At 41.0% G+C, this 21998-nt stretch overlaps 2 protein-coding genes across 2 annotated transcripts in view; one reads left to right on the top strand and one right to left on the bottom strand.

Annotated features, from left to right (window-relative positions):
• ctnnal1 (catenin (cadherin-associated protein), alpha-like 1) overlaps positions 1 to 18433 on the top strand; it is a 55755-nt gene extending 37322 nt beyond the window's left edge. Inside the window, exons 4-19 of the mRNA XM_031729278.2 lie at positions 157 to 276; positions 1659 to 1748; positions 2003 to 2173; positions 2759 to 2959; positions 5488 to 5574; positions 5856 to 6014; positions 8578 to 8670; positions 9628 to 9778; positions 10657 to 10694; positions 10785 to 10835; positions 11179 to 11333; positions 13163 to 13211; positions 13761 to 13817; positions 15134 to 15253; positions 15961 to 16044; positions 16882 to 18433. Coding sequence (XP_031585138.1) covers positions 157 to 276; positions 1659 to 1748; positions 2003 to 2173; positions 2759 to 2959; positions 5488 to 5574; positions 5856 to 6014; positions 8578 to 8670; positions 9628 to 9778; positions 10657 to 10694; positions 10785 to 10835; positions 11179 to 11333; positions 13163 to 13211; positions 13761 to 13817; positions 15134 to 15253; positions 15961 to 16044; positions 16882 to 17052 — 1797 coding nt within the window. The 3' untranslated portion in view covers positions 17053 to 18433. The remainder of the gene's footprint in view (positions 1 to 156; positions 277 to 1658; positions 1749 to 2002; positions 2174 to 2758; positions 2960 to 5487; positions 5575 to 5855; positions 6015 to 8577; positions 8671 to 9627; positions 9779 to 10656; positions 10695 to 10784; positions 10836 to 11178; positions 11334 to 13162; positions 13212 to 13760; positions 13818 to 15133; positions 15254 to 15960; positions 16045 to 16881) is intronic.
• abitram (actin binding transcription modulator) lies at positions 17360 to 21448 on the bottom strand. Its single transcript, XM_031729442.2, has 6 exons — positions 21257 to 21448; positions 21018 to 21069; positions 19497 to 19626; positions 19334 to 19410; positions 19186 to 19255; positions 17360 to 18919 (listed from the first exon to the last, which is right to left on the bottom strand). Exons 1-6 carry the CDS (start codon positions 21336 to 21338, stop codon positions 18782 to 18784), a joined length of 549 nt encoding a protein of 182 aa, XP_031585302.1. The 5' UTR covers positions 21339 to 21448; the 3' UTR covers positions 17360 to 18781.
• Positions 21449 to 21998: the final 550 nt, after the last annotated feature.

Genomic DNA, 21998 nt, shown 5'->3' with positions numbered 1-21998 from the left:
ACATGTCAGTGGCCTTCAGGTAGAATCCAGGTTTAAAGCACTTCCACAGTGGCTTCATTTTTCAAACCCAAAAGCAACACCCAGGTATTATACTACCTATGATACCAAACCATGTGGCCATTTCCAGTGCTACTCTGATGTTCTTCCTGCTTTCAGGTTCTGGTAACGCTCGATCATCTGGAAAGAGTCAGCACCTTCCAGGAATTTGTTCAGATTTTCAGCCAGTTTGGCAACGAGATGGTGGAGTTTGCTCACCTGACGGGAGACAGACAGAATGTGAGTGGCATCTTAAGAAACACAATCTGGTTATTTTTGCTTGAAGAGGATAAGAATCCTCAGTTTACTTAAAAAAAAAAAATCCCTCATTAAATGAAAACGTTTGCAAATTTGTATCACTTTATGAGCATGAAGTCTTTTCAATTCTGCAACACTGAAAAACATGTTTGTTTATTCATATCGGCCTAATCTAGCAAACGTTGATTTCGTAAACACAATTTTCTGAATGTGAAAGCAGGCGATGAAATTGCACTTTAAAACCTCATGTACCTACACTGTGAATGTGCCGGCAAACTCAGAACAAATCAATAACACGCGTCAAATATTTACACTCCCCAGCAAATCAAACAATTACAGAGTAACAAGGCTTCCTCTGGTTTCTTTTGTTTCCGTCAAGTTTCTTCATCTCTTTCTGTGTCTATTTATTCTCCCAACCAATGTCTCAATCCATAAAAGAAATGCACAGGTCAGTTATGACTCACATCTCTCAAATACGGTTTGCAACACGATTCCGTGCTGTGCTTTCAGCAGTCCTTTCTCTTTGCAATTTATCAGCTATCCAAATTTGCAAGACAAAACTTTTGCTCAAAGCTTTAAAAACAGTCCAACTTCAGGCAGCTAACTTTGTACTGTCAGAGACTGCTAATCCTATTTTGATCCATACATCCAGCCTCTGCAGCTAAAGCGCTTTGCCTGCAGAAGTTGATGCAAAGTGCAACGGCTGCGATATCTCTGCAGGGAGGGGAGGATCGACCATCCCTCTTTCTGAATTTCATCAGGTCTCGTGTTTTGACACACACGTCACGTCTCTCTCCAACGCTCCTCGTTGCTGCTAATGCTCTCTCCCCTCATTTGCCACCCTGTTTTGTGTGTGTGTGTGAGTGAGTGAGTGTCAACTCCAGCTCAAACACTCACACGCACACACATTGCTTTAGAAAATCTACCATCTTCATCTATTGAGGCCAGGCGCGCACAGAGGCAAAAATAATGACAGATAATCACACCGTCTTTGTAATCTATGGCGAAGTGCCCAGAAAGGAGTTGATTCAGCTGCCTTTTCCAAATCCAGTATCTACATAATTCAAGCTGCCTATTTCTGAGCGGAGTACACAAAGAAGATGCGGCAGGTCATCCACAGTGTATGTTCTTTTCTATTCCGGTAGCACCTCTTTTTGATAGATGACAGCTTACCTATTAAATTTCATGCGTATAACTTGGAAACAGATCTGTGTTTCGTTCGGGCGTCCCTTCACACAGCATGAAAGATTTGTTGAATAGCTTTGATGCTTCATGTCCCTTGCTCACCCTGAGAGTTCTAAGACACCGTAACTTAAGTAAAGCCACCCAAAGCCATCTGGTGTGTGTGTGCGTTTGCGCTGCAGGACTTGAAGGATGAGAAGAAGAAAGCCCGGATGGCAGCAGCTAGAGCAGTGCTGGAGAAGTGCACCATGATGCTCCTCACAGCCTCCAAGGTAAACTCCTGGCCCACCAACAGCCTCGAGGCAAGGTTTATAAATTCTGTTCGCCTTAAAGATTTAAAGCCTTCTCGGGTTTCTTAAGACTCAAGATTTTTGGCCCACTTTGATCAGTGTTAATAATAAAGCCAAAGTCACATCATAAAAGAAAAATACTATCTGTGGTTGACAAAACATGACAAATGACAGAAGTTCAGAAGAGCACGACAGGCTTGTAGGGTTTGACATTTCACATCTTATCCCTTCCAAAGACTTGCCTGAGGCACCCAGACTGTGAGTCGGCGCGGATCAACAAAGACGCCGTGTTCCACCGAATGCGCTGTGCCCTGGAGCAGGTCATCGAGATTGTCACTGAGGCACGGTGCTCTGGGGAGAACAGGATCCTTCCTGCCAGCATCTACAATGGCATCAAGGAATTTAAGGTAGGTTTACAGATTACACTTCGCACGAGTCATGGTGAAGGCTTCAGATTAATGACGCTGACGTGTGTTAGCCTGTGAAGTTAGGTAGTGATCCTCTTTTGTTAATGCAAAGCGATATTTAAGCGTCACAGCAGCGCAGCGGCTTATTCATCATCAGATTTTTGGAGTGTTGATTTGTGGTCGCAGAATTGGCATTTGTTGCATTCACCGTGTTTGCTCTAGCTTCAGATGTGACTCAAACAATCAACACAGAGGAGCAGACCTACTCATTTAGTAATTTGGCTCATACGGTTGAGTGAATCACCAGTAAACCTACCTCATGCTTACTAATCTTCTCTCTCCTCCGTGTGCGCTGGCAGATGAAACAAACGAACACTTGTAAAAACATTTTTTAAGGAGGGGTCTTTTCCACTGAGATAAAAGAAAGAGGAAAGTATTTTAATGAAAAGGCCTGAGATGCTTATTGCTTTTAATGATCCTCCCGGCTGCTTTTAATCGCCGGGATCTCTTCTCATCTACTCTCCAAATGCTCCTTCAATTCACAACCCGCAATTCCCAACTTTCCCCCCACCCTGCCCTCTGCAGTCCGGCGTGGAGTGCCTGCGGGAGAACCTATACTCCTTGTCACCGCAGAGCATGTCCAGCCAGCTGGAGGCTCTGGTCGAGCGGACAGAGGACTTCACTGATTCGGCTTACACCAGTCACGAGCAGCGTCAGGCCATCCTTGGACTGTGCCAGCTGGCGCGCCAGGACACCCAGCAGCTGGTACACGCCTGGGTTGAGGCGGTATGTTGGCACATGCAGACAGGCTTTCACAGATGTACACAGAGACACAGGAATATTCATAAAAAAACATACACTTCTGTATAATGACTATCCACAAGTTCTTATCTGTAAGAGGCTTCAAGTATTGGTAGGATAAAAAGATGCAAAGAGTAGGAGCTCTAGATGCTGATGTTGAGTTATTGCAAAGAAAACACAATATATATTTATTCTGATCCTATTAAGACTGCTGTTTATCATATACAGGACTGTACAGAAGACTCGAGCAGCCCTAATTTCTTTATATTTTGCCAGGAAAATAGGAAATGGGTGCAGTAATTAAAAAAACATCTGCAAACATATATGGAAACGCAGAATATAAGGCAAAAACAATTCTAATAAGCCTGAATATCAATATTTGGCATGACAACTTTTGTTCTGAACTCTCTTAGGCAGCTTTCTTGTAATTTGTTGAAGTAGTCTTCAGGAATAGACATCGAGGCTAAGTGAAGAACATTCAAAGCTCTTCTTTGGATGTTGGCTGCCATTAGTTCTGTTCTCTGTCATCATGATCCCATCCCAAGATGCTTAAAAAATGTTGCGGTCCAGGCTCTGGAGAGGTGAATCCATGACTGATAGGGAAACACAGAAAGCAGCACTATCTAAGTATGCTTTTACTGCACCGATGATGCTTTCCAGATGCTATTACATGGTGGATCAAATCTGATTGTAGACAGACGGAGCCTCCACCATGTTTTGCAAATGGTTGTAGACGATCACTGCTGCACCTTTCTCCTAACTTCCTCCATATGTATCCACAACAACTTGGATTAATCACTCCATCAGACCAGTTGCTACTGATTTTCAGTTAAGTTCTTGTGTAATCTGCCATACCTCAGACCAATTCTGATAAGGCTTTGACCAACAGTGTTGATGAAAGATCACCTTACCACCTAAATGCATCTAACAGGTTCTGTGTCAGTTGGATTTTTTTCCCCTATCACTTGACCTGCAGACACTGTTCATCATCTATTTTGTATTTTTTATTTTTAAAACCCTCCACTTCTTCAATCCTCCACACAATTTCCTCAATTTTTTTTAAAGAGACACTGCACACAATTATGAGAGATGCCGAGTTTTCAGTTAATAGCTCTTTGGGTTGGTCCAGAAATCTTATTTTGGCAATAAATCTTGTGTTTTGGTGACTGGCTTTTACTAACAGTGTCTGATGATGCATGTCTGCTATGTGTAGGTTCATCCCTTTTTTATGCTTGAATGATTGATAGGCCGCTTGACTTAACAAACAAAAAAACTGGTCAGGCACAAGGACTGGACTGAAAATGAGTTTTAAACAGGCCATGTCAAAAGAAAAACTTCAGAAAGCTTGAAGAACTATTGCTTAATGCCATTTTACGAAAACAGTCTGGCTCCTTGGAAGTAAAATGTAAAGGAATGAGGGGTGACTTGACACTTTTCTACAGTAATGTATGACCATTCACTGAATTTGTTTTTAGTCTGTTAGTCAGACAAAACAAGCAAATTTAAACCACCACAGTGACCTCAGATAAATTATAAAGTCAAAATTTAATAGATTTGAAAAATTAAAATATTAAGAAATTGTTAAAGAACATCATAGTCAGGCTTTTGTAAATGTATTTCTCAAGTGGGAACAATCTTGTGTTTATCTCTGCGTAGCATGCAGTGTGGCTGTTTAAACACAGCTCCGCAGACTGAAACTCATACAGGCAGACCCACACACATTAACATTAGGCCCCCCTCCTCCTACAAACTCACTTACTCATTCACCTTGCCTCCTCAATTTCTTTTCACACATCTCTCCTGGAACAACAGAGCATAATAACCCACCTGAATCACTGTTTTTACCGAGGCTCATTGAGCTGTGAAAGAAAATGTTGTGTTCCTCCTCATTCAGCAGTGTCTCCTTGGCCTTCAGAATTGATGGACTTATGAAACGCAAGTCATTATGTTGCAGTTTCTAGTTGTAAACTTTTTTTTTCCCAGTGTACTCGGAGTACACAGAGATGCTACTGCTGCAAAACTGTACAGTACTGCCTCATCAAGCCTTTGCAGCTGAAGGTCGTGTGGGGACTGGAACACTGCGATGTTTTCAAACTGCTGAGAAAGATGTGCAAATACTCTAGGATCTTTTGCCTGGCTTAATTTGTGCTTTTCAGTGTTGTTGTAGCACATTTAGCAGCATTTCTGTCTGAAATTTGGAGAAATTGCAGTGAATTACTTCAATTATGTAATTGCTTTGAATCTTTTTATTCATATTGCACTGAATCACGCGCTCTAATGCCTTCTTCTCTCCTCATATCCAGGATATAATGGGCCACAAATGTAATTAAAATATCAAAACCTGTGCTGCTAATGCACTCAATTCCTGTCTTTTTCCAGTCATATCTCATACTCTACTCATGTAAATTTGTGTTTGTGTTAGTCTTCTGCTGCATGTGTATCTAATGGATGGAGCATGTAAAAGCACACTGTGTCTCATGTTTTATTCTCCTCTTCTTCTGTCATCGGAGCAGCAGTCTGTCCACGCCAAAGAGGCCACGAAGGACATGGAGGTGGCCATCCTGAAGACGTGCCAGAGTGTCAGCGACCTCAGACGTGAGGTGAGCAGCAGTCTGTCGCTAACTGTGAAAAGATGTTCCCGGTTACAGAATGGGACATGACTGAAATGCCTCTGACTTGCTGGTGGTGCCTCTGTAGCTGCTTTCCTCGCTTTTATTTTCCCAGCACCTCAGCCCACCCGCTGCTGCTGCTGCCTCTCTGTCAGCTCACTGTGTCACCTCTGCTCTTCTTCCTTTTTTTGTCCCCGTTCCTCTTCGAATGATCGTTCTCATTTGTGCCTTTTTTAAAAACTCTTTTATTTAACCTTTGTTGACTCCGTCAGCTCCACAAGGTTGCGGTGGGCCGAGCCTCAGATTTGCTGAAAGTTCATGGGGAGCAGTTGCCTCTGCGGGCTCTTAAAGCAGCAGGCGCCGAGGGAAACCTGGAGGAAGTGGCAGAGTATTCCCGCACCCTCACTGAGCAGAAGGAGCAGCTGGTGGAGGTAGGTGGGATCAGGGGCACAGGGAGCAGAGGAGCTAGTAGGAGGGTGATGGCTACTTGAATCTGTGGATGGAAGTCAGTAGTAATGTTTGCATTTATCTGGTTCATTACCTTCTGATGTCACAGTAATCACTGTGCCTTTTTAGGAAAACATGCTTTGGTGTTATGTTATGATTTACATGTTTACTGAAAAACTGAAATAAACACTCATTTTCATAAAATAGCACATTCAAAAAATCAGGTGCTTAAAAGAAAAAAAAATGTTTTAAGAAGATCAATTATAATCTCTGCACACTGTAACACTTACTACAGTTTAGTTCTGTTTTTTGCACCTGATGAAGATTGATTGGACTCAAACGTGATTTAAAGATGGAGGTTACAAAATGGCACATACCAACTTCCATCCATCCATTTTCTTCTGCTTATCCAAATTAGGGTCATGGGATGGGGGCGTTGGGGCTGGAGTTTATGGAGTTTGCTAACCTTTGTTAGCAACAACAAGGCAACCATGTTAACTAAACCACTATGCCACACCATCCATAGATCTACAGGGTGGGCCATTTATATGGATACACCGTAATAAAATGGGAATGGTTGGTGATATTAAAGTCCTGTTTGTGGCACATTAGTATATGTGAGGGGGCAAACTCCTCAAGATGGGTGGTGACCATGGTGGCCATTTAGAAGTCGGCCATCTTGGATACAACTTTTGTTTTTTCAATAGGAAGAGGGCCATGTGACACATCAAACTTATTGGTAATGTCACAAGAAAAACAATGGTGTGCTTGGTTTCAACGTAACTTTATTCTTTCATGAGTTATTTACAAGTTTCTGACCACTTATAAAATGTGTTCAATGTGCTGCCCATTGTGTTGGATTGTCAATGCAACCGTCTTCTCCCACTCTTCACACACTGATAGCAACACCGCAGGAGAAATGCCAGCACAGGCATCCAGTATCCGTAGTTTCAGGTGCTGCACATCTCGTATCTTCACACCATAGACAATTGCCTTCAGATGACCCCAAAGATAAAAAAAGGGGGTCAGATCGGGAGACCTTGGGGGCCATTCAACTGGCCCACGACGACCAGATGCTGGAGATGCTGCAGTAGCTGGAGTTTGTAAGGGTGCCATTTGTGAGTAGCTAATATCCGCCGAAGGGATGTTCGACTAATGCCACTCTCCAGTGACATGCGGCGAGTGCTACGCTGTGGGCTCTTGCTGAATGAAGCTAGGACAACCACTGATGTTTCTTCATTGGTGACAGTTTTCTTGCGTCCACATTTTGGCAAATCCAACACTGAACCAGTTTCACGAAACTTAGCAAGCAGTTTGCTAACTGTAGCATGGGAGATGGGTGGTCTCGTAGGGTGTCTTGCATTGAAATCTGCTGCAATGACCCGGTTACTGCGTTCACCAGATATCAACACAATTTCGATCCGCTCCTCACGTGTTAACCTCTTCGACATGTCAATGGCTGTGAACAAAGAGAAACTTGTAAATAACTCATGAAAGAATAAAGTTACGTTGAAACCAAGCACACCATTGTTTTTCTTGTGACATTACCAATAAGTTTGATGTGTCACATGGCCCTCTTCCTATTGAAAAAACAAAAGTTGTATCCAAGATGGCCGACTTCTAAATGGCCACCATGGTCACCACCCATCTTGAGGAGTTTGCCCCCTCACATATACTAATGTGCCACAAACAGGACTTTAATATCACCAACCATTCCCATTTTATTACGGTGTATCCATATAAATGGCTCACCCTGTATATTTCCTTAATACAATATGCCAGCTGGTGTAAAATAAAATGTACAGTGAATTTCTTATCTTGAACCAAATATGAACCATTTTGGGGAACATGTGAGGTACACACATGAGTCAGGTTTTGCCATGTCTACTAAACGGCAATTATAGTGAGTGTTTTATTTAAAAATTAGTTCTGGAGATGAGCCATAAAAATAAAAAACAATACTGATCTGCATTGAGGTGCTCAGAAGATGACTTTGAGTAGATGATTGGTGAAAATTGAAGGGATTTTGTTTGTTATAGGTGAGATTCCACGATTCTTGAGCACAAAGGGTGCTTTAAAAATATAGACAAATGTCTTGCGTAACGATTTGGCCAAATGATTGTGTTTTTGCCATCGAGTATCATGCCGTTAGCATGTTCCTCTGCCAACAAGGTCATGTGATCTGTCAGGTTTGTTTGTTACCAATTACTCAAAAAACATTAGGGAAAGATTTACATGAAAATTTCACCAGGTTGGCCTTATTTTAAGATATTGGTCCAAATAGAAGTGATTAAATGGAAGTGGAGCTGATTCAGATTTGCAGCCAGGAATTTTTTGGAAGGATTGTTTACCATTGTGGGAGAGGGCAAAACTGGATCATCACAATCTTCACACAAACATGTCAAGTGTTTTAAAAAAAGAATTGCACATTCTTAATTTAGAGCTATGGACTTTTTGTGCTGGGGGTATACATACTGCTCTTTTTAGGGATTGCCTCATGTATACTTTATGTCAGAAGCTTTATTTTCCTTCTCTGTTTCACTCCAGACGTGTCGGCTGTTGTGCCATGTGTCGGGCACAGAGCCATTAGAGATCACCTGCATACACGCCGAGGAGACCTTCCATGTCATTGGTCCACAGGTAACATAATCTTTCTAAACATTATCCGAATAAATTATTATTTTGTTAAATTAAGGGCGTATATTAATAGTACTAGACTGAATGTGTAAATAGCAGTAGATGGGAGTAAAGAGTCTGGTAAGGAATAAAAGTTGGCTTAATTAAACTCCAGATACGGGTCGTTCCATTCAGCACTTTTATTGTGTGTCAATAAAGTCAAGCTGGTCATTCTGTGGTTCAGGTGTAAAAGTCAAACACGGGTAATAGTCTTCTTAGGAAAAGTAGACGCTTAACTTCCCATCTCCTCCGTCTTCCTCCCACATCTTCAGTCCGTGGCTGAGAACATGCTGTCCACTTAGTCCCCCATCCCAGATCTAATTATGTTTGCTCTTGGAAACCATCCATGCCCGTAATTATCCAGCAATGTAGAGTGTTCCCGCCTTGCAGCGCTAATGTCAGGCCCCACATGACTCCGCAGTAATGACTCCGCTCCTAAGTTCAAAGGTCAGCCAATCAATAACTGTGCGGCATGAGGGGTGGTAGTGGTGATATCTCTCTCTCTCTGCACCCAGAGTAACGCAGGGGTGGGCCAGAGGGTAATTGGCTATTAAATACTACACTGTAGAGGATGGACATTGGTGGAAGGGAGGTGGTGAACGAGTGCGCTGGTGGTCATGTTTCATATTTGTCAAATTTTTCGAACATCGTACGTCAGTTGGATGTCAGGACCAGAAGTGTAGATATAAATTGCTACATATGTGTGAAACTGCTTCAGCGTGAGTCATGCTGAACTGTACTTAGCTGCCTGAACCCATTTATTTTGTGAAACCAAAATCTGATGATAAATCCTTAAATACTTAACAGTTATACAAGCTCAGTTTATGAGCTTCATTCACAGGCACTTGGTAAACATTTTAGATCAACAGCAGCATATGTATGAATGTAAAATGTATCAAAAGTGTTCACTCTTCTGCTCAGATCATCTCAGCAGCCCAGACACTGGCTCTCCACCCATCTAGTAAAATTGCAAAGGAGAACCTGGAAGTGTTCTGCGAGGCCTGGGAGTCGCAGCTCTGTGACATGGCTCTGCTGCTGAGAGAGATCAACGACGTCTTTGAAGGCAGGCGAGGTCAGTTGAAATCACTTCATTGGTTGTTTGTGTCCATTCAGGTGAGTTGTGGTAAAAGGAGAGCACAAGTAAGGATGGGTTATAAAGGGCAAGGGAGTAGAGGTCAATGTGCCATCTATGGTGTGTTAACTTTGGAAAAAAAAGGAAAGGAAAGAAAAGAAGATCCAATTCTATGAGAAACCTTGATGAATCATTTTCTTCTTGAAATTTTCAGCAATATTAATAAAACTTAAGGCAGGCAGTATGAATGTATCTTTTCAAAATTAGTCATCACAGACCGTGGGAAGCTTTCTATCAAAGGAGTAACATCAATGCCATTGAACATCCCTGTATTTATTCCACCTCTTTACACTCTCTCTATTCATTATCGTGCCAATAACCAGAAGCGTCCGAGTCATGGACAACCGCTCTGACGAGCTCTGCTGTTTGCACACTCGGTCACACAGCCAGAGACAGAAAGTAGATACTCAAGTGTATTCGTGTGTGCTGCGCAGAAGTCTGTGTGCACGTATTTGTTTGAAAGTTAGATCCAAGTACTTTTACACGCTGCAAGTCTTGCTCATAGCCCCCAGTCGCAAACGTGATGTTGACATAAAATGCAGTAAATATTTTGAAGTGTAGCACACTGGGTGAAAGGGTGAAGGGATCACATCCATCGCACGATTGTTTTCCCACGAAGCCAAAAGGCTGCATTGAATTATTTGACAGACTCCTTATTGTCTCCCTTGTGGATATCTGCTCACAGCCATTCATAGGGAAATGGCAACAGGGGTGCGGGGGGTTCTGTTAAATATTTATTTAACATTAAAAATCAATTTCTTCTTCTTCCCTTTTTTTTTTTTTTTGTCCTTATAACAACAATAACTCTTTCTTCCTAGGAGACAAAAGGCCTTATTTGTCACTTCCTAGACCTGGGGTGAGTGTCACACCATCCGTCCTCATAAATGTCTCAATGATACAAACGTTCGTAATCCTCTGATTAATACCACTCTCTTTTTCTCCACAGAAGCACTTGGCGAACATGAAGACTGCCAAGGCTGTCAAGTTGGATGCAGAGGTAGCGCACACACCACCAAATCCTCGGGCTTTCAGCACAATACATCACGTCTCATCTTGTACTGTCTTTTGGCAGCAGTATATTCATCTCTAGGAAACATTGTGTCACTCTCTTGAAGAATTGATAGGGTTTGTATGGTAATGTGCTGCAATTTTGTTGGGCAGCACTTTTTCACACGCTGTACCGCCACAGAAAGCAGGATTATGCTGATTACAGGCTTTCCGAGTGTGTAAACAAGTGAAAAGTACCCTGCTGGCTAATATACATTTTTAAAAAGACATCAATTACACTTCATCAAAAAGAATCGTGGTTTTTTTTCTTTCTTATTCTTCTGCGCACCCAGGAGCAGACAAGTATGGCCAAGCTGGGTCTGGAACTTCGTCTTCTGTCGTCAGATGTAGACACAGAGGTGGAAAAGTGGGAGGACCAGGAGCATGAAATTGTCCGGCAGAGCCAGAGTCTCGCCAGTATGGCCTACAACATGTACCTGTTCACCAGGTAGCCTTCGAGTATCACACTGACACACACACACTAATTTTTTTTAATATTATTTTAAAGCTCAGTGTTGTAAATTCTCTTAATCATCCCCGTTAATCTATTAAGAGACATGCAAAGCAAAAGTTTTGAGCCACCGCTCTTTATATTTTGCTAGGAAAATACCACCACATTTATTCTTAATAGTTCTCCGGGCTTCTTGAACGACATTCAAAGCTCTTCTCTGGATGTTGGCTTCCTTTTGTTCTGTTGTCTGTCAACATGATCCCACACTGCTCCGGACTCTGGGGAGGCCAATCCGTGACTGATAGTGTTGTAATGTGTGTTTTTCTATCCAGGTATGCTTTTACTGTATTTGCAGTGTGTTTGTGATCATTATCATGCTGAAAAATGAAACTGAAGCCACTCAGACACTTCCCAGATGGTACTGCAAAAACGTGAATTGTGTTCATAATTCCCCAAAAGGTTGATTCTGTTCATCTGGACGTAGCGTTTTCAGTGGGAGAAACGTTTCGTCATTTATCCAAGTGCCTTCTTCAGTCTCAGCTGACTGCTGGTCTCCGCAACCTTATAAACAGTACATTTGCACAATGACTGAAACTAGCACCGCTGAATGAACAGTGGGCTGTGTGCAAATTGTCATGACCATTAATCAACAATCACTGATCAAAGATCATTGATCATAGTGTTCATAATTTCATTAGTTTTAAGAAGATCCCCAAACCCAACAACAGCCTTTCAGTGTTGTAGCTCTCTTCTGACTTCCTCTGTACATATCGACAGTGATTTGAGCCAATAGATTAAAATTTTGATTCATCACTCTCTTGGGGTGGCTGTAGCTCAGGATGCTGAATGCCTGGTTGTTTTCCAATGCATTCATTGCAGTGTGAAAGTTAGAAAATACTTAGGCATAGAAAAAAAGTGCCATATGAATGGAGGTGAATGTTATATAAAGTTGAGTGCTCTAGTAAAGGAGAAAAGCACTATATAAGAACCAATCCATTTACCACACTATAAGACCTGTTGTCACTCATTTTTCAATTGAGGTCTTGTGTAATTTAGCACACCTCAGTCTTTTATCCCAGTTTCCCTTCTTGAAGGATTGCCTTGACAGACACACTTCCACCAAGTACAAGGTCCAGATGCATCTCAGGTTTTGGGTTGTATTTTGTTCCCATTTCTTAAAGACACGACTTTCAGCTACTTTTCATCTGCTGTAGATAGTGTTTTTTTTTTTTAGCCATGCTATTTCTTCTGTTGGTGCAAAAATGCTATTTCATGCCTGTCAGACTGTGTTATCTTTGACATGTTTTTTTCTGGATTCAACTTAAGAAATGGGAACAATTTTTTTTTTTTTTTTTGTTAATTTTCCAACAGGCTGCTAGTAACAAAGTGTCTAAAAACACAATTTGCTAAGTTGTCAGTTACGTGTAGATGCAACACTGGTTCATTGCTTGATTTAGGTGACTTTTTTATGCTTAAATGATTCATAAAGTGTAACGTCGATTAACAAATAAACAACAAAAACATTGTACCGAAAATGGTCAGGTACAAGGACTGGACTGAAAATGAGTGAAAAAGCAGCCTATGTCCAAAAAACAAACTTTGAGAGACCTTCAGAAAGCCCGGAGAACGATTGCTCAAGACCACCTTTAAAAACTTACAAGAACATTTCAGTCATTTGCAGCAAAATATAAAGAAATGTGGCTTGTCTCAAGACTTCTGCACTGTATTTTTACTAAACAGAGTTGATTGCTTTGGAAGATGTTTGCCCTCGTGCATATTTCTAATCCGAGCTTCTCTTTATTATTTCCTGCATGATTGATCCACAGAGGGGAGGGACTGTTGAAAACAACACTGGATCTTTTTCATCAAGCTGAGGTATTTTTCATTAAGCTTGCTCTGTTTGTTTTCCTTCTATTTTATTGAAGTTGTAAATGAACGCATCTATCGTCCCGTTCGATCTAATGCGCGCTGAAGCTCGCAGATCGATAGGTTAGTAAATGCAAGGATCCCTTCATTCACGACTATTTCGCAGATTTCACCGGGCATTACGGGGATTTATGAGTGCAGTGGGAATATAGCGTGGCACATTCCCGGCCATCTCTGGCACATGGTGTAACAAGGTTTGTGCGTACGGGTGTTTCCTATTGAACTGGGATCTTTGCCAATAATGTACAGTCATTTGTAGAATCTGGGACCAAAATGTCAGACAGGATTTATTCAATTTGTGTTGAGCAGGGGAGATAAGAGAGGAAGAGGAAGGAGCGGGGAAAGAGACGGGAAGGCATACTGATAAGAAGAGCCAAGAAAAATCAGAGTCATAGTATTTACTGACTAGGCTTCTTTTTAGTTAAGAGAGCTGTAGTGTTTCTTCTGTGTGTGTGCAAGTTGTTTGATTTTTGTCTCTTTTTCTGACCTACTCTTAAGGTTCTTTCTGAAGAGGGGCTCCAGCTGTGCTCATCTCTCCGCACTTTTTCCTCTCAGGTATATTCCCATGCAATTAATCTATCTTGAACACACCAAAGCACAACGATTCACATAATGCAATTCCAAATAATGTTTTTTTTTTCTACAGTAGGCATTTATAAAGAAATCTAATATTAAGAACAAAAGAGGAAAGAACAAAAGGGTTTTTTTTCTAAGTAGAAATAAAATGAATACAGTAGAATATGAACCAGGAGAGAAGTTTACTTTATGCACAGTATTTTCTTGCTTGTCTTGTAGCATGTGATTGACTGCAGCGTAGTAAGACAGAGCTAAGGAGATCGTTATAGCAAAGCAATAATGGAAGAATTGTTTATTTTCTCCTGAAAATGGGGAGATGCTAACCCACTCTGTGTGCAGACACACACACTCACACACACCCTCCGATACTAATACACACCCGTATCACACATTGTGGCATGCCACGGTGCCAGGTCTGCCTTATAAATCACACAGCGGGAGCAGGAAATTAAGGCTGTCACACACTTTCACCATCCTCTTGTCCTCCTCTCAGACTCGAGTTTCAACAAAAGTAGCCTTGGTGCTTTTCCTTCCTTCAGCCCTCAACAAACTTCTTCCTCAGGTCCTCCAAGTTTAATTAAATGGCTCCTTTTGACAGCCTTTAACGACTGCCATTTGTCACCGCCGTGTGTCCGAGGCTGCGTGTGTTTGCGCACATGTGAATGGGTAGAGGGGGTGAGAGCGGAGGGGGAGGTGGGTTGACTGTGACCGCCCAGGAGCAATTCATAATCAGGAGGCCCGGCTCTCCAGCTTCCTTCATGCTTCCTGATTAATTACATCAAACAAACTGGTGCTAATGGAGTCCCTCTGTCTCACCCTCCACTCCTGTAGTTCTTTGGCACCAAACACACAAAGCACATCTGTGTAGCCCTAATTATGCAGATGAGATTAAGCATTTTTTTTCTTACTAAGGTTTAAGAGGTTTTATATGTTGTTGCTGGGCATGAATGACAAGGGATTGAGTTCTTGGGTCACTGGTGGCATGTAACTGTGTAGACTACGATCTGGGGATTAACTCGGATGGATAACAGACTTAAGCAGCAGATCATGGCTATTGCTGATGGATTACATCAAGCAGCCTTTTTGTTTTTTAAACTTCTTTTTCTTTAATCCACTTCTCCTTTTCCCGATGCTTGATTTGTCTTTGACCACAAGCCCTGTGAATCTTGTTCAGTGAATCTATCAACGTCTGCACATATTACCCCCGTCTCCCAGCGAAGTGCCATTATAAAACCCTGTCTTCTGTTCTGAAAGACATCCCACCCTCCCTCTGTGTGTACCTCTCTCTGTTCCAGTTGGTTGATGAGGAAAAGACTGTGGTGATGACAGAAATGGAGAAGCTGCTGGCCTTGTGCCAGCAGCTGCAGATGGGGGCTAAGACTCCTGTACAGGGCAAGACTGCCACCTTCCAGAAGGTAACCATACTACACCTGTTTGTGTTTTTTATCTCTCTCTTCTTGTTAGTGTCTGCACTCTTTATTAGAAAAAAAAAGAAAGCCAATTACTTATTTTTGCCTGAAGTCTGTTCGGTTTGGTGGACGATAAATAAGTAATATCGCAGAGATCGAACAAAGCAGATAAAGAGTGTTTTTATTGAAGGACCGAAGAAGCTCTGACACTATCAAAACTATCACCCCAACAACCAATGGGTGTCATTAAAGCGCTGAACACACAATAGGGCATGACTAATTGTGTTCATTACTGGCTTCAGAATAATCTTTCAGTTATCTTTGAGTAATACGAACATCTAACGCAGGATGCTGGATTAATGAGTGTCTATGAGAAATTAATGAGCACCTTGGACGGGGATGAGCTGCCTTTGCTCACCTTGTAATAAAGGCGCTGGTTTGGAATCAAAAGGACACGATGAAGAATAGCATGCTCAAGGCTGATTAATTAGTGCCTCTTTTATATGTATTGGCTCCCGCCTCTATATCTCTTTACCTTCACATCGACCGTATCATTTATCTCGAATGGTAGAGAGAGCCTGTCTTATGGGGGTTGGTAGGACATGGATGAGGAAACGTTAAATTATAGGGTCAGTGTAGTTTAGCGCTGCTGCTGCAGTGAATCTCTATGCGTGCATTCTTAGTGATGTATTATTTTATGTCTGTGCTTTCAGGTGGACTCATCCATTCAGGCAACCAGGAGCATCCTGAGTGTGGTCCTCTCCCTCCTGCCATTCTGTAATAAGCTCAATAGAAAGGTGACATCCACTGACCTGGACACTTTATTGACAGGCAGCTTGAACATGTATACCAACGTAAAGAAAAAGCTTGAGATCTTAACGTGTGAAATTATTTTCCAGATACATATGCAAACGTCACAGCACGCTGACACTTGCAAACATGTACCTTTTATTTTTAGCATGCAGCAGATATACAGCAGCGCTAGTGTTCATTTATAGCTATGTTTTGCGGGGGATAGTCACTCTCTTTGCCTCCTTTTTTGCTGTCTGTCAAATAACTCTGCGGTGAGTTGCTAAGTGTCTGCGATTTTGAGCTGAAATCCTTGTTGAAGCTAAAAGATGTCAGTTGTTGGACTGATTGCCACTGAAACACATTCACAAGATCAAACTTTAGACTGTAAGCAGAAAGCTGCAGCTGGCATTGGCAACTGAAATTTCACTCGAAGCCTCTGTTTGGGCTTTAAGGTCAACACATCATGATTTTCGAGAGCCGTAAGTGACCACATCTACACCAAAGTGCTATGTTACCGGCTAGGTAGTGAGTTCAATTAAATTCAGTTTTATTTATAAAACAGTTGCCTCAAGACACTTTAAAGTTGCATCCAGAGATGGTACAGATTTCCATAACTAATATCCCACTAAAAAAAAAAAAAAAGCTTGGTGATGTAGTTTTTTTTTAATAACATAAACACAGCAACACAAAAAGAACTGAGTCCAGAACAAGCAATCAATATTTCATATAAAAATATTGATTATGCCAGCTTTGTGTGTGTAAACAGTTAGAAATGAGCCATTATATTTTGGAGTTTGTTTGTTTTTTTCACTTTGTCTCTACTCTATGTCATCTACTTTCAGTACAAGTCGGAGAGGAACAGCCTCAGTTCCCCGCAGGATTGGAGAGAAAGGCAGGACGCATCCACACCTGTCAAAGAGGAAGGAGCTCTCAACAGCAAGAACAGCAACGGATTTGGCGTTAAATCTTTGGAGCAGCACATGGCTGGTCTCAACCTCCTTGAGAGCAAATAATCCCACAGACAATTTCTTCCTTTGTCCACTCTTCCCGATAAAGCAGCACATAGCCGACCTCACCTCTCTGGAGAAAATATGATCCTGGAAATAGCCCCAGTCCCCACCCCCATCCGTCATTCAGTACTAGTCTGGTAAAGATGGTTGACTTGGCTCAACTGGAATTTGCATTTGCTGCCTGGATGCTGTTTGCACAAGAAAAAAAGGAAAAGCAGGTCTAAGCTCTCTTTCCCACTGAGGTTGATTTAATCCAGGGTAGCATTTCACCTGAAGCACCAGTTCCACCCCAGTCCACAAGATGGAGTTATTACTATACAAAAAAAAAAAAGTCTTCAAAAAAAGTGAGGCCTGGCACAAACCTGATTTTTTTTTTTTTTTTTTTGTAAAGCTCTTTTCTTGATTCTGAATTAATAAACCAATTAAAAGTCAGGAGAGAACTCCACTTGATGCTCAGCCATACATCTATCTTCACTATGTGCCTCTGTGTGACAAGCCTATGTGTTTTGTGGTGTTCTGTAATTGTGTTGCACAAGTTATGTAAAAAAAAAGAAGAAAAAAAAAAGTCAAATTAAGATCCACAATGCATGACGCCGTCATCACCAAACCCCCGTGTTAGAATCTCCTGTGGTCACAGCCTTGTAATGTGACACTTTCTTTGTAATGTGCGCCACAGCAGTACACCACGATCACTTGCATTATTTTGAGCACCTCATTTACATTAGGTTTTACAAGCTGACCACACCATATAACATGCAATGGATGTCTAATAGCCATTATTGTACGACATTCCCCATGTGCCATGCTAGTAGGAAAATGCAAAAAAAAAAAACTTAAATGCCAAATACGATTGTTCTTGTGTCTTCTTACTGTTATAAAATATAAAACCTAGTCCTCCAGTGTTAATGGAGACACTTTTATTTAAGCTGGGTTTCTCGACTTGATCGAACCTCGGTTTATATTGTCCTGAGAATTATACAAACCAGTCTACATGGCATACTTTCTCTCAAAGAAATGAAACAAGTTTGAACTGGCACACGTGTAAAATGGAACCTTGAAGTGTACTTGTTATGAAGACTATCATTGTGAAGCTGCCTAACAGACCATTATGTATTAAATGGTATATATTACATGGTACTTGAAGCATATGTATCCCGAGGTAATCACTTTGGTACTAGGAGAGGGAGTTAGAATGAATGAAATGTATAACCACACAGGAAGCTTTAGAGAATCACTGTACAGTGTGAGAGCAGCTAAGAATGCTGGGTAACGTAGTGTCGCTAGAGATGTGATGAAATCGTATATAGTTTTGGACCACCTATTCTTTTGACGATTCAAAGGTTAATAAAAGTGACACAAAAAAATAAACAATATTTTTCTTAAATTATTGTTTGTCTTTCTTTATATTCCACAAAAATACTTCAAACTCATGATTATTTGCAGTATGTAACAAGAAAATGCAAGCCATTGTTCATGCGTTCCACTAGTTCCTTATTATATTTATCAAATCGGCAAATCCAAGCATAGATAAATTACTTGAAATATGACTGCTTCTTGGGTCCTTAAACAAAAATGTTAAACACTTTTAAAATAAATGAAAAATATAGAATAACCTAGACACAGTGCTTCATTATAAACAAAAGTCTTTCAGTCTTCTAACTTTAAGTGCATGAGGGAAAGAAACTCTCCCACAATAGAACGGGCTTGAATAAGGCAGGAATGTGGGGAACTGTCAAGATGGTTGGGACTGGGCAGAGCTGCGTTTGGAGATGATGTTCTCAAACTCGTCTCTGTTTAGAAGATTTTCTGTGATGCTCTTGCTCTCTTCAAACTTTGGCAGGATGACGGCGATGTATCCTTCGGTGGACGGCTGTAGAGATTTGACAAATCAAGCATTATTACATGTGTTTATGAACCTTTACTAGTGTTATCTAATCTCCTCATAGGCATATGAAGCCCTATAACCATCAGGTATGCTAAATTAATGTCAACTACTCATGCAAGGGTGTTAAAAAAAAAAAAAAAAAAAAAAAAAAAGGTACAGTACACAGTAACAGTATGCAGATAGGGACATATTAAAGACGACATGTAATGTACTTTACATTTACTTGTGTAAGGTAAAAATGTAGGTTTTACCTTTTCCAGCAAGAGATTTGGAGTTTCTAAAATGTTCTCATTGACTTCCAGAAGACGGCCCCGAATGCAGCTAAAACAGCAAGCGATGAAGACGTATGAGCACGTGGAAGATAAATATATACTTTAAAAGTCAAAGACAGACTCTTACCTGTAGATTGTATACTCTGTTTCATCTGTGCATGTTATCCTGCATAACGGTGCAAAATCAGTAAGGAACTGTCCCCCCTGTTGTACAGGCCAAAAGAGGAATGTTAGGATAAAGGATAAATGTAAGAGCACACAGACCAAAATCCAGAGCTTTATTAACTTACCCGCTTGGACTTCCCAGAGACTTTATTTTTCAGCCGACTGCAGCCATTACTGATCTGGTAATTGATGCATTTGATTGTGCGTCCGTTTTGTAGAATTGGGTGAGTCTCTGCCAAAGTGATGACACATATTCTGCCAAGAAAAACATTCTTTTAAGACTCTATCCTGCTCCTTTTAAAATCTATATTTCTCTAGCGACATACTGATGTAGAAGTAATATAAATCACTCATACAGAGCAGGGACTACATTGTGTAACAGATACAGTGTAATGTAGAATCTAATTATTATTATTCCCCATTTTCTCTTTTTTTTTCCCCGAAAAAACTTCTACTTAGTCATGACCAGGCCTACAAAAACACTAAGTTGCTGTTCTTCTTTTACCCGTTCCCTTTAGGGGGTTCTTCAAACCAGTCAACTCAAACTGTCCCTGCAATGAACTCATTTCTTGTCCATTCAGGTCACTCCCAATGAAAAACCTAACATCTTCAGTTCTGGCACCTCCAGCTCAGAGCTTCCTGTCTTTTTGTCAAAGCCACCGTCTCCAACCATACATCATAGCAGGTCTCACTAGGATCATGAAAATATTTCCTCTCACTCTTCTGCCACAAATCACCTCTGACACTCATCTTCACCCCCGCTTGCACTCTCTTCTTCACCTCTCTTTTGCACTGTGTGTTGCTTTTGACACCAGGTATTTATACTCTTCTACTGTCACTACCTCTGCTACTTTCATGTTCACCTTTCCATCTGTCTTCCCCTTCATTCACACACACATATCAAGTCTCGCTTCAGCTGACTTTCATCCCTCTTCTCCCCAGTGCATACGTCCACCTCTTCAGGTTCTCTTTCACCTGAGCACAATATTGTCTGCAAACATCATAGTCCACAGAGACCCCTGGTTGACCTCACCTGTGAACCTGTCCATCACCACTGCAAACAAGAAGGGGCTCAGAGTGGTGATGTAATGCGACTGCTACCTTGAACTCATCTGTGAGTCCTACCACACACCTCACTGTTGTCTTGCGGTCTTTATACATGTTCTGCACCAATCTCACATACTTCTCTCCTACTCCTGACTTTCTCATGCAGTACTGCACTTCTTCTCTTGGCACTGTATCATATTCTTTCTCTTCATAGTATGGCTCATCAACTTTACCCCTCTGTAGTAACTAAAGCTCACACTTGTTCTTGAAAATCTGTACCAATACACGTCTTCTGTATTCCTCAGGTATTCTGACTCTCCAAGATCGTGCCAAACAAATCTTAGTCCAAGACAATTCCATACCTCCACAGGTATGTCTTCTGGAACAACTTCCTTTCCACTCTTCATCTTTTTCATAGCTATTCTCACTCCCTGATTCACCACCTGTCCTCTCTCATGTGTTAGGAAGGGCATCCAGCGTAAAATCTTAGCCAAATCAAACATACAAAAGGGTCATCAACATATAGTTAATCATAGCAATTGGTGTGACTCATGGTCACTTGGTGTGATTTTTTTCTTTTCTCAGGAACCTCCTGTTACCTGTTTGAATGCTGTAAGATGCAATGGTCCTCGCATGGCTTTCCCTTCATGTCTAAAAACAAAAAATGAAAAAAAGGTGTTCGTGACATTAAAAACAAAATAATAAAAACATCTATTCAGACTAAAACTAATAGTTAACGCCATCTCTCCCTGAACATTTAAGTTCACCTAACGTTAGCTCACTTAGCTTAGCCACTTAGCTAGTATACATGAGACACATTCAAATGGACATTATTTACCGGCTCTGTACCAGCGGGTGTAATATCGGTCGATAACTGAAGGAGCATTTGCTTTGGTATCTTCATGTTCCACGCTCTCCATGTAAAATAATAACACTGGAAAACTAATTTAAGGTATTAGCTTGGCGTCAACTTGTCTTGACGGACAGTAAATGGTGCAGCACCGGGTAGTCCGTCCTTGAAATATATCCGAAAACCCCAGGCAAAGAATTCTGGCTGTTCTTTTGTTTTGTACAGCGATTCGCATTTTTGTACTGAATCTTCATTGACTGTAGCAAGAAACAATAAATTAATAAGTTTAATATATTCACCAGAAGAGCTGGTAACTAACTACAGCTAGTATCATTTGAACAGTCTCTCACTTTTCACTAATCTCAATATATAAGATTGAGACAAAAAAAACTTCAAACATCCAGAAAAAGGTTTTTAAAAACTTTATAAAACGGTCTTTTACGTAGTTTTAAACGTTTTGATTATTATTTCTATACATGGAAACGTGCTTTAAGCGTTCAAATGTTACACAACAGAAAAAATGGGAAATCCACGTTAAATTATAGTGGAATAAACACAAAAGTATATTTATTTAGCCTTTCCATACTACTCTACTACCCTAAATGTCATTCTTTTAGCCAAGTCTTGTAAAACCTACAAGTAAAGAAACTGTCCCTGCTCTTGGAAACATTAATTAAGGATTAATACTCCATTTATTGATGTCAGACAGGTTAGTAATGCATTCTAAACA

The sequence above is a fragment of the Oreochromis aureus genome, linkage group 22, assembly GCF_013358895.1.
Source record: "Oreochromis aureus strain Israel breed Guangdong linkage group 22, ZZ_aureus, whole genome shotgun sequence".
NCBI classification, from domain to species: Eukaryota; Metazoa; Chordata; class Actinopteri; order Cichliformes; family Cichlidae; genus Oreochromis; species Oreochromis aureus.
The sequence above is the reverse complement of the archived record's forward strand: the minus strand, read 5'-3'. Positions and strand labels throughout refer to the sequence as shown.